At 39.8% G+C, this 17,506-nt stretch overlaps 1 protein-coding gene across 4 annotated transcripts in view; it reads right to left on the bottom strand.

The window, feature by feature from the left end:
• Positions 1-17,506, bottom strand: part of VAV3 (vav guanine nucleotide exchange factor 3) — a 352,020-nt gene that overhangs the window by 191,865 nt on the left and 142,649 nt on the right. For all 4 annotated transcript variants that reach the window (XM_045081972.1, XM_045081970.1, XM_045081971.1 and 1 more), the window contains exons 3-4: positions 5,925-5,983; positions 3,485-3,550 (exon numbers count right to left, since the gene is read on the bottom strand). In XM_045081972.1, the coding sequence (XP_044937907.1) occupies positions 3,485-3,550; positions 5,925-5,983 (125 nt within the window). The remainder of the gene's footprint in view (positions 1-3,484; positions 3,551-5,924; positions 5,984-17,506) is intronic.

The following is a 17,506-nucleotide window of genomic DNA, read 5'->3' as shown; positions in this document are numbered from 1 at the left end:
ACACAAACACTGTGTGATCTGACTTATATGTGGAATCTAAAAAAATACAAAACAAAAACAAAGCTCCAAAGAACAGAACAACAGCAACAAAAAAAACCTTACTGCAAAAGAGATCAGACTGGAGGAGATCAGAGATGGAGGAGACGGGTAGGGATAACTGGAGAAAGGTAGTTAAAAGGTACAAACTTCTATCAATCCAGTAAATAAGGACTAGGGATGGAATGTATGACATTCTGACCACAGCCAACACTGCTGCATGGTACACAGGAACGTTGTTAAAACAGTAAATCTTAAGCGTTCTCACCATATGGAGAATTTCTTTTTACCCTTTTCTTCTTTCTTTTCTTTTAATTGTATCTATACCAGATGGACAGATGTTGGCTGACCCTATATGGTAATTATATCACAATATATGTAAATAAAACTATCATGTTGTACTCCTTAAACTTACACAAGGATATAGATTATTTCTCAATACAACTGGAAAAAAGTTTTGTTTGTTTGTTTGTTTAGATTTCACTTATTTATTTGACAGAGAGAGAGAGAGATCACAAGTAGACAGAATAGGCAGAGAGAGAGAGGAGGAAGCAGGCTCCCCGTTGAACAGAGAGCCTGATGCGGGACTCAATCCCAGGACCCTGAGATCATGACCTGAGCTGAAGGCAGAGGTTTAACCCACTGAGCCACCCAGGTGCCCCTGGAAAAAAAGCTTTTAAAGAAGAACTGTATGAGTGACACACATGCATGTGTGTATGTGTACACACACACACACACACACACACACCCAAGATTGGGCTAAAATTCTTTGAGTTTTGTTATTCAATCCCATACTAAGGCAGCTTTTATTACTAACAGTTTGGTCAAGAATTCCTGACCTGCATAAAATGAGCTGGGGCGGTTGTGGGGAAGCAGGGGGATGCCAGGGGAAGGATGACTGTGATTCTTCAAATGGTCAACAAATCAACAATAATCTTTATTAATTTTTATTATATTAATTAATTATATTAATTAAGTGATTATTATATTAATTAAGTGATTGATTATATTAATTAATATAATATATAATCTTTATTAATATTTATTAATCTTTATTACTTTTCCTGTGTCCAGGTCATCTATATGTCCAGGCCGTGAATAACACCCCGATAAAGGTAGAAAAAGCAGACACTGTGCAGCCTAGCCATCTCACAACCTCTCTGCTGCATTCTCTGTTTCTCTCCACATGAGAACAGAATGATTCCCTCTGCAGTAGGGAGGGAAATATTGTCTCTAAGGGCTTTCCTTGGGGTGATTTCAATCCCAAAAGTCAGACTTAAAGATATGAGCCCACAGAGATCATACCAAAGCTAAGACTGAAAACCAAAGGCGAGCACTTGTAGGAATAACACCACATTTGGACTTTCCACCACTAGGTGGAGAGTTGAAGCAGACTGCATTTCCCAGACCCTGAGCTGGTGTCTCAGAGCAGCTGGCTCAGGAGCCCAGATTTTTCCAAACTTGGCTTGGGGTACACGTCCTCACAGGATTTATCCTGACATCAACACAACAAGAGGAGGGGAGGCTATGAAAGTTAGTAGATGTAAGTGACAATTGGTGGGGCTTAAAAAAAGAACATTATAATAGCTCTAGAAATAACATATTCCTTTTTAAAGATTTTATTTTATTTGAGAGACAAAGAGGGAGAGAGGGATTGCAAGTAGGGGGAGGGGGAGAGAGAATCTCAAGCAGACTCTGCACTGAGCATGGAGTCCAACATGGGGCTCGATCTCACGACCCTGAGGATCATGACCTGAACAGAAATCAAGAGTCAGATACTTAACCAGCTGAGTCACCCAGGTGCCCCAAGAAATAATATGTTCTTCCTAATACTTCAGAGGAGTTGGTTATATTACCAGAAAATTATAGTCACTTTATGAAGACTACAGCCAATTCAGTGAGACAATCAGCAATAATCTTGCTCACAATCAGTGAGCTCTTGGAAGTTTTAAGAGGAGCTAAAAATCGATCCTTCATCCTCAGTTAAAACATCAAACTTCAAGGCCCATTCAAGTGCCACCCGTTCTGGGACAAGCTGCTGGCCATCCTGTCAGCATTCTCCTCTGCTCTCCTCTTGGAGGTTCTCATGGAGGGGGCAACTCAGGGAGTTTCATGCAGTAAGGAAAGTCCTCAGCTCTGGAGTAAGAACTGTCAGGGTTCCAATCCGAAGACTAAAACTGGCTAGCTGTATGACTTCCAGTAAGTTTCTTAGCTTTCCATGATTCAGTTTTCTCCTTCATAAGTTGGGATCACAGGATCGACCTCATCATGTTGAAGTTAGGACGAGATAATGCATGTAACATGGTTAGCACAGAAACAGGCACTCGACAAGTCCGTGTGAACTGAAAAGACAGCTCAGGCCTGAAGCAGAATGCCGGCAAACAGGAGAAGAGATGCTTGAATGCAACTCCGCTTAATCATTCAGAAAACAAATGGTTACTAAGGACCTACTGCACACCAGATGCTGGGTAAAGTTCTGGGAGCACAGCCAAGAACAAGGTAAAGTCCCTGGCCTCACAAAGTTGACCTTCTAATGAGCAGATGGAGAATAAATGAAGCCGACAAAGATGGTCTCAGGCAGAAAGGAGTGCTGTAAAGCTAGAGAGCAAGGTGAGGGGCTGGCAGCAATTTAGGGAGGGTAGTCAGGAAGGCCTCTCCACGGAGGGACATCTGAGCAAAGGCTGGAATGGTGAGGGGTCAGCCATAAAGGCAGAATGAGCAAAGGTCCTACAGCAAAGCCTGGAGTGCTGGTGCACTGGGATGGATGAATAGAAGAATTTCCACAGAACCTGCATCCCTTTTGGAGCACAATCTATTTCTTACTATAATTCTTTGCAAACACGCCTGATCTTTGTCATCAGTTCCTTGAGGGGTGGGGATCATTTTTCATATTTATTTGTAATCTGCACAAGTCAGTCAATCAGCAGAAGATAATCAGGTGCAAGGGCCTTTTGCCTCTCCTGACTACTAAATAATAAAGCCCAGAAGGAGTCTGTGCAGAACAAACACCATCTAATGAAACTCCCTGAAGAACTCCAGCCCACACTCATCTCGCCTTTCCTTGAACTTAGAAAGCACGCACTATCTGCCCTACAACTCCAGAAGCAGATCTTGTTTCTTCATCACTGTTCCCTTCACTGTCTAATTCCAGTTTCACCCACCATCTCGAATATGCCTTTGAGAAACTTCCAAATTTTACTTCATTGCAATCTGTTCCTTGTCTTGTCAAAGGGACTGGCACGGCATGGGGCACACAACAGGAACTAAAAGCCCAACGAGGCCCATTTTTTGTGAAGCTTTCCATCACTAGTTTGAGGTTAATTCTTATGTGTCTTAATCATTAAATCTTTTTACCGCTTCGGAAAGCTATCTTAACAACCCTGGTTAAAACCCACAAAGGATGCAAACATGGGTGGTGGTTTAACTTAGCTGAAGATACCCAACATACTCTATCAAATCAGGAAGGCCTTTGTAGATGTCTTCATCACTAATGCTCTCTTCAGTTGGGAAGGGCCTGGAAGAGAGGGAGAAAAAAACACACACACACACACACAAGAAAGATGAGTAAGCAGCCAGGAGGCTGGGCATTGAGCTCTCACTGAATGCAGAGCCCAGCTGGCTGCCACAGTGGTCAGATCAGTCATCGCATTTAACAAACAGCCTGGGCTTCTCCCAAAGTGCCCATCCTGTGGTGGTGCATGGGGTCCCCTGGGGACATTGTGGCACCTGCTACTCCAAATGAGCTGTAGCAATTACCAGTGGTCGCCACTGTCACCTGAGCAGCTGTGGACAGGCCACACGTGCCGCTTTCTGCAGGCTCTGCAGCTCCCCAGCTCAGAAAGCCAGCAGCTGCCCCAGCGCCTCTGCCTTCAGCACGGTCTCTCTCCACTTAGGGAATCTGATCTGACCGACAAATGGTTTGGTACCAATCATCCCTGCATGACTCAGCCCACTAACAGAGATAAAAATTATTAGAAGATCAAAATATCCGCACCCTTCACCTATGATTATTGATTCTGGCAGACTATTCTACTTGGACTTCAAGTTATTTAAGTCATATTTTTTTATTTTCACTTATTGGACAAATGAGTAAACCCTAGGCCTTAGGGAGAGTAGGAAGTTTTCTTTATTCCCTATTAAAAGAAAAGCAGTTTAGTGTATCCCCGATTTCTAGCCATTGAATTTTTTGCCTAATGTACTATGCACTATTTTCATAACCCCAGCATAACGCCCTAAATGCATATCTTACACAACCATAATTATACTATTATGCCAGAAGTTTTACTTTCTTTATATGCAGGCAGGATGTCATGTTTCATAAAAATAAAAATAAGAGGGTCAAAATAATAAGTGAGAGCTAGTAATTGCTAAAAAATTATATTTGATACACTGAAAAATGTGTTTTCATATTAATTTATGGATTAATTGAGTACTTAAGACATTTAAGGAACTTACGTTTTTCAAATAAATTAAAATGTGTGAGAAATGCCTGAGTTTCAAAATCTTTTTTTTTTTTCTTAAATAAATTCAGGCACATTTGATTATGCTTTTTATGCTTTTATGCCAATGTAAGTCCATTATATAAATATTTGGAAATATAGATAAGAATAATTTAAAAAGGAAAAGAAAACCTTCTAATGTATATCCTTTCAGAACCAAAAATACATAAATACATAAAAATAGAATCAGGCGATTTCAAAATCTGCTGTTTATATATATACATATATATATATAACTATATATATATGTGTGTGTGTATGTATACACACACACATATATATTAATATGGAAATACCATATATTCCATATATTAATATGGAAAGATGAATCGCATAGAGCAAATTTTAAGGTGCTGAACACGTATCCAGCCTAGAGATGACTTCTGTAGAAAGATGCCAAATTCATAGCCCATTTCCAAGAACCGGTCTGCAGAGTATCCTTCCTGGAGTCGCTGTGTTTTGTATCCAGGGAATGGGCTGCCTGGTCACTGCCAATCAGTCTTCTTAAGAAGTGCTTATATCCTCTCCCTGAAAATCTGAATGTGAGCTGGACACAGAAAGGAACAACAGAGGGAGAGACATAGCACCACAGAACCCCATAATGGCTGGAGACTAAAGTGTGGAGCTCTGAGGAAACAAGATAAAAAATGATATCCATTCAATTTCCAAGCAGCCTTGATGATTGGCTATTGAAACTGTTTCTCTGTATTTCAATAATACAAACTTCTGACTGATCCAACTTGAGTATGTAGTATTTTAAACAAGGAAAGCCCAACATGACAATCCTGTCTGCATTTATTTCCATGCTTACTGAATGCATAATACTCCATGGCATGGAGAGGTCATAATTCATTTAGCCAATATACTTTCAAGTTTTTCATTTAGTACCAATCCTTCAACTCACATCCTTGTACACATACCATTTTATACTTGTCTGATTACTTTTTAAACTCCTAGCTAAAGTTGTGAGTTATTTTTATGGACTATAGGAAGTAAATGTACTACAATAACTTGCCAGGTATTTATTTACTTAAGCATTTGTGGGCTTTTTTGATGAATCATATGTAATGAAATGTTGAAGGAAGTTAAGAAAACAAACTGTTTTACCAGTTTTAACAAATTGTTAAACAAACAAACTGTTACCTTATTGGTAACAGTCAGCCATGAGTTGAGAATGTTTAACCAATGGGTACTATTCAACTTTACAACTAAGTTCTTAGTTGCTCAATTACTTTCAAATGTATATTAGGCACTTACACATCAGGCACTGTACATGTGTGAATGAGGCATGGTTTCTGCATGCAAAGTGCTTTACAAACAGTAACCATTCCATTAATAGCTATTACAATGAAGGAATAGAACACATGAATCACAGAGAAACAAACTTACCTGATTCCTGTGGCCAGTGCTATAGGTGTGCGAGAAAGTCGTGATAGTGTTTCTATAACCTGAGAAAAAAGGAAAAGTGTTAACTGGACATGTATTTCAGAAAAGACAAGAATTTTTTTAATAGTCTTACAATCTAGTATTAACAATGGCAGGAGAAACCTAAATTTGCAGACACCAACTAAGTACAGAAGGGGAAGGACTATTTCTGAAAATTTTAAACATCTGGATTATAATTGTATCCTTTAACTTTGAAACCCTAAGCAGATTACTAAGCATCTAGTTTGCCGTTTCTTTATCATTAAAGCAAGAGGTTAGACAGGGTAATAGTAAAGGTCTTGTACCTCCACTTCTACAGAATCGGAAAGGTGTTGTAAAGCTGCACTGTCCAAAACGGTAACCACTGGCCAAACAAGGCTATTTAAAATTTACAGAACAAAAAATTAAGTTTCTTATTTGTACTGGCAACATTTCAACTGCTCAGTAACCATCCGTGGATGCTGTATTGCGCTACCCAGACCTCAAACATCTTCATCATCACAGAGAGTGCTACTGGGCAGCACTGCTGAATAGCTAAATGGTTTAGAATGTGGACTCTCGAGAGCTAGACCACAGTTCAAATCCTAGCTTTGCCTGTCTTCAGCTATCCAACCTCAAGCAAACTATTTTAGTTCCCTGGGCTTCGGTTTTCTCATCTGGATACGGCCTATCATCATAGTGAGCTTCTTTGTAATCATTAATTATAGGAATTAAAAAGCTAATACGTGAAAAGTATTTAAATGATAGCTATCCTTTATAATTGCCATCTTTAAGAAAACTACCTTATTGTCATTCTGAGTATTTGCGAAAAAAGAGTTTCCTAAACCCTTGATAATTTGTATGTATTTTAAAGAATCCTTATGAAGACTTCCCTACCTGTGTCCTGCTATAGTTTTCACTTTAGAATCTAAAGATTTTACCCTTCCTTACCACTTTTACAACTAAGATCATCTCTCTCAAAGACTTAGCAAGGAACCCAAAGAGCTAAAATGCACTTTTCCCATGAAGCCTGTTTCTATGGTAACAGGTATGATTTGCCCTAACTCCCAAAACTAAACAAAACTTAAAAAGGTTCTTCTATAAGGACTATTCGAAATGAGGGGAAAAAGATAAAAGGCAAAAATCTCAGAGCTTAGGTAATCTAATTTCTCAGTTCAAATGTGGAAACCTAATAGCAAGGTCTCCAGCACTCCACAGAAGTCGCATACGAGCATTAGCCACACACATACCTATCTCTTGCCCACTTCAGGAGGTAGTACATTGCTGTAGTTATAAACATACAACTTTAGAAAAAGAATGTCTGGTTGAGTCTTGGCTCTTTAACTCACCTTTACTAGCCTCTATAAAATGTCAATACCAGAAACTAACTATCAGCCTCATAGAGTTTACTGAAAAAATTAAATGAGATAATACCCATCAAATGCTTAGCACAATAAATGTAAACTTTTATTATATAAAATTATCATTATACAAAGCAAATAAAATAAAATTTAATTGAAAGACTATGCAGTTTCTTCCTGGTTTCACTTTGTTGAACATTTGATATGAAAGCAAAACATAACCACCTAGATAAAACTGGGTATCAATTAATTTCCCATAATAAAGATAAAAGTATCTTCAGTCTAATTAATCACGAATGAATAAATAATAAGTTTATCAAAATAAACTGATTCAAAATAAAAATAACCATATGCTAAAAATTCTAAAATTACGCGTTACTGAAACATTTAGCTTTCGGAAGATTCTGGAATAATCTGCAGAGTAGTATTTAGATTCATGAATTAATGGCACTGTTAAATTTCAGCATCAGCCTTATCCTAATGTGCCCTGTTTTCAAGCTGTGAGGTGAAATCTGTTTCTGATTTTATTTTATACAATCTAGCATTGCCATTACTAAGAAGAAAAATAACAATAACAGTAGTATCATATATGTTGCTACTATGATGTACTTTACTACAACTATTTTATACCCTAATAGAAATGCATTTTATTCCTGGGGATACTGTCTATAATAACTATGATGTATCTAAAAATAAGAATGTATCTTATGTTCCTTTTCCCACCAACAATCAGAATTATTCACACAACCCATTTCCACCCGTAAGACTGCAATTTGCATTTTTGCACAATTGTCCACCAGAGGGAGCCAGAAGATAGTATATCACTTTAGTCCTACATTAAATGTGTCTATAAAGTACAAACATTTCTAAAAAATCAACAAGATGAAACCAACTCCTCTTATCTATTTAAAACTATTACTTATCACCATTCAGTAATAGAAAAATAATGAAGGTGAGAAGGAAGGAAGAATAACACACAGCATGTCTTAAAGTGACTCTTAGGACCATCTCTTAGTTTTGCGTCTATCTGATTGTACATCAAGTCCATTCATTAACTCCAAGTTTAGCCAAAGCAAATAAGACTGTTTGGTCAATGTAGTGTTTTTAGAACAGTGTGTATTCCATAAAGGTGGAGCATATCCGGATTTGGAATAGACAAGTACACAAATTAATGCCAGATTCTCCAGACATGAGAAACATGTATTCAAAAGTATTCACAAAAGAAAATATCCCCAAGGACATTAAAAAGACTCTTTTCCCTGAAATGTATTAATTTATAAATTGTTACCTCAACAAAATATGAAATTAGAGACATGAACTCTCATAAAGGGGTAACTAGTCAGAACATTTGCAAGTTAATAGGCTAACAACCAACTACTAAATCCACATCACGGATATTTTTCTTGACCTACATCTACCACCTTGCTTAATAAGCAGCAACATTTGTAAAGAAATGAAAATATTTCCAGATAACCTAAATAACAGTTACCATGGGAAGAAGGTGGAAGAGATAAGTAGGGCTCTTGTAGGCTTACTTTTTAGAAGAGGGGGATTAGATCCCAGAATCTATGAAGGACCATTGACGAAGTTTAAAAAGGAAGATAACCAGGTCAAACTCTATTTTTAGATCACTCAGCCCAGTGAAGGACAGGCAGGCTTAGGAAACACGGGGTATAGACAAGGGGCCAGGAGACCTATGGGGGTGTTTTCTTAATCATCCAGATGAGAATAGAAGTCTAAGCCAGCAGCAGTAGAGACAGAGGAGAAGTGGAAATGTGAGAAGTATTCAGGCATAGTGGCTGATGCACTGTGATGGCAAGTGAAGAACAACCCAGGACAATCTGGGCAAACTTTTAAATAAAGCACGGAGAGGGCCAGCTCCAGAGCTGCCTACTGGGATACTCCTGAGCAAGACGCTCTCAATCTCTCTGTGTCCCTCTCTATGGCTGACCACATACATCCTGAATTGGAACAGGCCATTTCTTCCACCAGAGCCTTCTTGGACATCTCCCAATCTAGTCTGGTTCCTTTGTGTTCCTGTAGGACTTAACTCTGCCCTAGTAACATCACCTTATTTAAAAATTGATTTGCTATTTAAAATACCTGAAAAGGACTCATATTTATTTTGTCAAATTGAAACAACATGGTAATACACAGACATTGTTCCCTCCATACACACACCTTCTGCCTAAAGGAGAACAGAGCTAAAAATCTGGTGTGGCTCTTGCATAAATGTGTTCCTTTTTCTTCATGATTGTTATTTTAGGTGCTATGTTCCTATGATCCAGATTTTTCCAAAACAAGAGTTTGTCACCTAACAATATACCCCAGACAGCTGTCAACACATTCAGATTTGCCTCATTCACCTTATTGCTGTGCAACATTCCAGTGTGTGTAAACAACATTATGATTTAACCATTCTCCTGCCAATGAGCTTTTTCAACATTTTGCTACTAGAGCACTCCTGAAATTATAATCCTTGCCAGTTATCTTTTCAATTGTGTCTACGTATTTCTGTAGGAAAGATTCTCAGATGGGATGGAGAGGTCAAAAGTATGACCACTGCTCTTTGAAAACTTTTTACAAATCTATACTCCCCTGAGGAGTGTCTTAAGAACATAACAAGACATTCCAATGACTGGTTTACTGTCTGTCTTTCTCATCCAACAATGAAAAACACCTTAAGGGCACAGAACTCCAAGGGCTTCTTCACTGTTCTTTCTTACCACCTAGTTCACAGCCAGAGTCATAACAACCACTTAAAATAAAAATACTGGTTGCTCAAACCAATGAATGACTAATACTTAATTTGCAAATTTGTTGTGAGGACTGAGGACCGTATGTGTAAAGATATGTAAAGAGCTTAGCCTGGCACAAGCAGAGAATAAATGAGTAATTAAAGAAGGTGTCCATTATGAAAATTAAATATTAGATAGGACAAAGAATTACCTATCTCCTCAAATCTAAAAGCAGTATACATAGTGATAACCCCCCTCCATCAAATTTTTCTCTCTAATGGTGATTATTATTTAGCTTGAGCTCTTCATTTTATTTTTACCACCCCCATTAGTTGAAGAGCCATAAAATAAAAGTTTCCAAAAAGAGAACTGTACACTAATAAAGCCACCCATTTTAACCACTCTCTTCATGAGGCCTTCTAGAAATTCTTACTTTCTACTTATCCAGCCCATTCATACTGTTGATAATGTAATCTGTAATTAAAACAAGTCATCCATGCAGAAGCAGTATGTTACAACTACTTCTACATTCCTGAGGTAAGGAAGCTATGGCCATAGACAATAACAGCAGAGAACCATAGGGATCAGCAACACAGGTCTGCCAGAAAGTGTTAATTAATTGTGGATTTATCTCCTTGAGTTCTTTATCCTGCAGTTTTACCTCTTATTCCTCTCCTTGACCCAATGGAAAGGCTATTAATAAGATTCATGAATTCAGGGCGCCTGGTTGGCTCAGTGGGTTAAGCCGCTGCCTTCGGCTCAGGTCATGATCTCAGGGTCCTGGGATCGAGTCCCGCATCGGGCTCTCTGCTCAGCAGGAGCCTGCTTCCTCCTCTCTCTCTCTCTCTGCCTGCCTCTCTGCCTACTCATGATCTCTCTCTGTCAAATAAATGAATAAAATCTTTAAAAATAAAGTATCCTCTAAAAAAAAAAAAAAAAAAGATTCATGAATTCAATTGGAGTTCCTTGGGATGGAACCTTACAGGAAGGTGGGCTCTGCAAGGCAATCCAGGGCTATAGGCTGAACCCCAAGTACAAGTCAAGCTTAGTAGTTCAGGAAAACATTGCAGCACCACAGCATGACGCTACCATCCAGCAGCTGAAGCTAGAGACAGGGATGCCCCACAATGGTTCTCACAGGCTCAGAACAAGTACCCCATGTGGTCATGGAGGAAAAATCCAAGCCCTCAAGGATGTAACTCAGATGTGTCTGGGAGTGATGGACTGAGTAATTCAGACAGAAGCACAGGCTTCTAGACTCTATCAGGTGCAACCCAGAGGCAGCCCAGAGACCTGGTATTACCCAGGCACCCGATAAGCAGTCTAATTCTAAACTCAACCAGATGGTGACTATCAGACTAACAATATATTTTACCTGAAGTCTCCTAGGAAATCAACAGAATTCATTATCTTAATTTTCTTTGCAATTCTAATTTCACACAGTAAATTACCCCATTAAGATACACCACAGCTTAGTGTCATTTCTAGCAGCACATTTGAGATCCTTCCTAAAACACCTGGTTGTTGCTTTGAACACTATAGAATATTGCTGGGAAATGTCCCCAGCACTTCCCCTATGGACAAAGCAAAGGATTATAGCCAGATAAGATGTACAAAACAATATTTCTGTATCAAGAAAATTATGAATCAGAAAAAATGAACTTGCACTGTTCAAGAGAGTATAGTATCTATACAGATTAAATGGCTCTAAATTATATGTAATTTGTATGGGCCTTAATGATGATCATAAAAGAATTATTCTATATTTATTGTTTCAAAATTTCAAAAGTAAAGCCCTACGGGGTGGGGGGGGGGGAAGAACCTCCCTTTACGAAAATCGTATACTGGACGGGTTAGGAGCATAAGCTTAAGACTCCAATTTTCTGGGTTCAAATCTCAGCTCCTCCTCTCACGAGTTAGGTAAGCATGGGTGTTAAATAGATGCTCTTTGCAAGAGGTCCTTTACCCCTGTATCTTTATCTATAAAATGCATATAAAAGAATGTCCCATACTTCTGCTCTTTCCTAATGCCATTGTGGTCACCATCTTCATTGATAAAATAAGATTTGGTCTTTGCAAATCACTTCAGAAAGTAAAATGTGAGATGTCTACTTCAAGTTAGCACCAGATAGAAAACAAAGCTTTCTAATGACTGTGCATACATCTAATAAGTTAGGTTGTATCTCTATTCAAGCACATGATGGCCAGTGTTTGCTAATACTGGTCAAGAGTCACTAAGCTTATCCATTTATAACATTATGTTTAAAAAAATGAGAACTGTGGATGGTAAACATTTGCCTTCATTCATTTTCTGTTCTGTTATTTTCCATGTAAATATTCAGAAAATAAAACTCCTGTCATACAAATGTATTTCTAAGAGCCCCAAAACAATCACACTTGAACTTTCTAAAGCAAATGTTAAAAAAAAAAAAAAGAAAGAAAGAAAGAAAGCCCCATGCTGAGTCAACTTATGGAGATAACACATAATAACCATAATCCATACAGTTCACATAGAATTTTAAAAGCTCTAAGAAGTGACAGTGCAAGAGAATGGGCTCAAAGAAGCTTTAGCATACATCTCCCCACAAACTTCATCACCTCCACACCCTCACTGCTTTGAATAAATACAAAAATCCATGTAAGTGGACTGTCATTTAAAAGCAATCTCAAAAGAAGTCCTTTAGCTAAACCTCACACCCAGTGATAGGGTACTTCTCCCAATTCCATATACAGAAATCTTAAAGCCACTACATTTTATTCAGTCATTCTTATTTTAAGCCATAGTCCTTTTGAAAGCCTCAAGGAGGGGAAGTTATATATATATATGTTCATGTATATGTGTATGTATATACACAATATACATAATTCTGCATTTCATCTCGAGAAATCCGGAGAACTCTTGAAGACCATATATGGATTTCCTAGATTCCTATTCAATCTCATTTTGCCTACAAGGAAGCCAAGGTCCAGCAAAAGTAACTAGCTTGCTCAGGTCAAAGAACCAATAGCAGAATTAGTGTCATAACCTAGGTCCCCTCTCTTCTGTCCAGACTGCTACTCTTCCTACTTCACCACCCCGTGTCTAAATCTCCTACATTTACTTGGTGAACATCTACTGAACACTCACTATGGGCTAGATATTCTGGATACACTGCACATGTCAAAGATAACAAAAATGGAGATGATGCACTTCCTCCTCTCAAAAAGCCCACTACCACACAGGTAGTAAGCAAAAACACAGACCTGGTATTACAAAGAACAGCCGCAGCCCAGAAGAGAGTCAGACCAGCTGTGCCCCTCAACCTGAGGGACAGGCATGGAAGGCTCAAGGCTTTTTAGAAAAGATGACCCCGGAATACGTCTTGAGAGGCAATCAGGAGTCTCCCTGACTCTTCATCCACAGGTTAATAGAGGTCTGATGGATGAGAATTACCACCCTCTAAGCCACCCATCTCTGTCCTCGCCTGCTCCACTGAGAACACTTCCCTGTTCTGAGCAGATTCATTTGCACGTTACTGTCTGAGCAGCTTTTTATAGTTGCCATTTCCTGATTAATACTTTTCTTACAACGGGTATTTTGCAGGTTCCAGGAGATGATGTCATTAAGCAAATTTTTTCTAGACCAAACGGACCTACACCTACACCGTTTCCTGATCCATCTCCACCCTGATCTTGTCTCTGCGCTCTGTGCCTCTCAGACCTCACACAGAGCACTTTTCCTTCAAACCTGCTTCTCCTCTTTTTGCCCAGTGAGCCCACAGTCTCACTCCTCTCCCTTATCTGGCCAGACACAAGGAACACTTTCCAGATTTGGACTTCTCGGTCACACCACAGATCTAAGTCCCGTCACCTCCTCCTGCTACATCTCTCTGGGATCAAACTCCTCCTTTCTTCCCTGTCTCTGGCTTAGCACAAGCTTTATCTATTTCTTACCTCAATTACTAGATCAGCCTTCCAATCTGTCTCCATGTTGCCAGGTCCACACCCCTGAAACCCATGTTCTACTCGGCTATCATAGAGGCTGTGTGACAATTCACAACTGTCAAGTCCCTCACACAGCCACCACCTCTATGTCCACCTTAAAATTCTTAACTATTACCCCCATGAAGAGACTGAAGTTACCACCACACTTGGGAGTCTTCAGTAGATCTGGCTCACTCCCTGTTCCCTTCCAGCCTCCTCCTCTGCTCCCCACACCTCCACGTCCAGCCCTGTCCAACCTCGTGGCCTGCTGTGCTCCAGAGGGATTCTGGAACCACTCACATAAACTCTACCAGAGCAGAAAATTCATATTACTACAATTTACAGATGGCGTCAAAATAAAAATATTTATACTAAAGAGCAGGCAGGAAAAAAAGGTGAACGGGAATCAGCATTATTCATTTTCTCACACCAAGTAAAAGGGGTTGTAAGTAACTTTTCATAGACACTCTTTGAACCATCTCCTGAGTCCACGTACCAGAGATGAAACCTGGGGTTCATCAGTGCAGAGTTAGCTGTCCAGAGCACAGTATTTAGTTAGAACTCAGAATACATATAGATAGTCAAAGCTTCTCTGAAGTTTATACAGGTGTGTTAGGGTATGTTGAAGTTAATAGGCAATTATTAAAGAATTCAATTGTTTATACACAGCTTTCAAAGAAAGCCTTCAGTTTTGAAAATGTGACCATATTTGGAAATGATTCCCTATCTTTATGCAGAGCAGAAATGTAATCTACAAAGACTATGGGGCCATTTTATTTTATTTTATTTTATTTTTTTAAGAATCTTATTTATTTGACAGAGAGAGATCACAAGTAGGCAGAGAGGCAGGCAGAGAGAGAGGAAGGGAAGCAGGCCCCTGCTGAGCAGAGAGCCCGATGCGGGACTCGATCCCAGGACCCTGAGATCATGACCTGAGCCGAAGGCAGTGGCTTAACCCACTGAGCCACCCAGGCGCCCCCTATGGGGCCATTTTAATGTTCACTACCAAGCACAGGACTTGGACTGCAGGCCCTTAGGTATACATGCCTTACTCTCCAACCCATCTCAGTAAGGACTCTAGCAGAGCAGCTGTGTCTTGCCAGCTCCCTGGGAGACCTTGCTGCATTCACAGAATTCACTTTAAACAGACACATCCTACGTGTTAGCATCAGGACAGAGGAGAAGTTGTTGGCATGATCTGAAATACGCAGGGGAGTTCTATGTGACTTCAGGGACTTGGAAAATGGAATGAATTTTCAAAGCTGCCCACAAATCCTAGAGCTGGGTCAAAGTCAACACGTTTTCCACACCTCGTGCATGTACAAAGTCATGCAACTCTCCTGCAAATGTCTCCACTGCCCAAATGCTGCCCACAGGCTATTACCACTTGAGTCCAGGAACAGAAAGGCAATGCCAGAATGACAGGATCTCACAGTGGAGAAGAACACATTCTTTGCCCCAACCTGGAAATGCCCTGTTTTCAGTCCCAGCCCAGAACTGCTCACAGACAATAATGATGTGTCTGCAAGTTATTCTCATATTTCAAATCACCAAAGAAAAATTACACCTCTGCCTACGAGACTGGGAGAATGACATGACACTCCCCACACATCTCTTTGTTCTGGCTAGTCTGGTAACAATGGTCATTTCATACTTCTTGGAAGTTCACGTGCTTGAACAATTATAAAGCAGGTAAATTATTTCTTCATCATATAAGAAATCAAGTTTCTAGAACAAGCACTGACTAATAGAAACATGGGAACAACATACTCAACTCTAAAATTCTAAGAAGCCACATTAGAAAAAAAGAGGTGAAATTAATTTTGATCATATGTTTTATTTAGTTCATTATAGCTGTGATTTATCATTTTACAATGTAATCAAAATAGAAATCAAAACATTTTATAATTTTTTTTAGGACTAAATCTTTAAAATCTGGTGTGTGCTCTCCAAACATAGCTCACCTAGGCACATTTCACATACTCAATAGCCACAGGTAGTTAAGGGCTACAAGAGGGGATGGCAGAAATCTGGAAGAGCACTTCGGCACTCAGGGTATGGCAGAAAACAGATCCATTGTGAAGGGAAGACTGCACCGAACCCCTCATTTTACAAATGGAGGTGGAATTTTAAGAGGGACATGGTACCGAAGGACCTCACAACTTCATGTGGCCAAAGAGCCAGTGCCTATACTTCTAGATGCTCACGGCCCTTTCTAGTGGAAGCAGAAGCTGGAGAGACCCCAAAATGGAGAAGTGAGCCCTTGTGGAGAGGAAGAAACCACCACACACACAGGCCTTTTCCACTTTACATACCCCCACTGTCTATACACATCAGGTGACTCTTCTCTCCATCTGATGGCCACCCATAAGGACATTCATCCTGTCACAGGCCCGGCTTGGCCCTGAGGACACTCACTGGATGAGTGTGAAATGGACTGCAGAGGCAGCTGGAGGCAGACAGCTTCGAGTGCCTGTCTAGGGAGTTTGCCTTTATTATTTGTATGGGGAGCCGGCAAAGATCTGCGAGCTGGAGGTTGAACTATCAAGAAACAGTGCATTAAGAATACTAACCTTGGCTGCATAAAATAGCTCGGAGGAAGGAGCCTAAACCTAGGAAGTCTTCTGAACAACAGCCTTGCCACAAATCGATTTCAGGGAGAGAAAAGGATATAACAAGCCTTATAAAGAAGAGGTCAACCCTCCTGAACATCACTGGAGACACCAAAGCCCAGAGGCACAGGTGTGGCTTGAGCAAATTTCGGGAAATCTGCTCTGACCCTAGTTCATTACAGTGTGGTTGAAGCATTGGAGAAAACTTCAAATCCAAGGGCACCTGGGTGGCTCAGTGGGTTAAAGCCTTTGCCTTTGGCTCAGGTCATGATCTCAGGGTCCTGGAATCAAGCCCCGCATAGGGCTCTCTGCAGGAAGCCTGCTTCCTCCTCTCTCTCTGCCTGCCTCTCTGCCTACTTGTGATTTTTCTCTGTCAAATAAATAAATAAAATCTTTAAAAAAAAAAAATTCAAATCCAGGCATTTTTAAAAATGTGATTCTGTCAGTGGGGACCAATGATCACGCTGTTTGACAAGGTCGAAACAGCTCACCCAGAAGGGTCAGGAACCTCGGGTCCATGTGACTGGGACAGCTCACCTGCGGACTGCAGATGGAACCAGTGTTAGGCAGGATCCACAAATCTGAAACTGGCCCACAAGTAGCCTGGTTTCCTACTGAGTGATGTGCAACTATTTGTGGTACCTGTGTGTGCACATGTCGTGTGGATCAGCACTACTAGGATAAGGTTTTTATGGGAATACATGGATCAGCACCACGAAGATAAGGTTTTTATGTTAATACATTTATTCAGTTTTTTTTTCTTTCATACTGCTTTTCAACTTTTCAGCCTTTGCTGAGAATCATGCATAACTGTGATACGTTAAGTTTTCCTTTTCGCCTAAATTATATTGCATTTAATCAGCTTTTTCAAATTCACTTGCATTATGATTTAA

Source organism: Mustela putorius, unplaced genomic scaffold, assembly GCF_011764305.1.
Source record: "Mustela putorius furo isolate JIRA1106 unplaced genomic scaffold, ASM1176430v1.1 tig00000585_pilon_pilon_pilon, whole genome shotgun sequence".
NCBI classification, from domain to species: Eukaryota; Metazoa; Chordata; class Mammalia; order Carnivora; family Mustelidae; genus Mustela; species Mustela putorius.
Note: the sequence above shows the minus strand (reverse complement) of the source record. Positions and strands in the feature narration are given on the sequence as shown.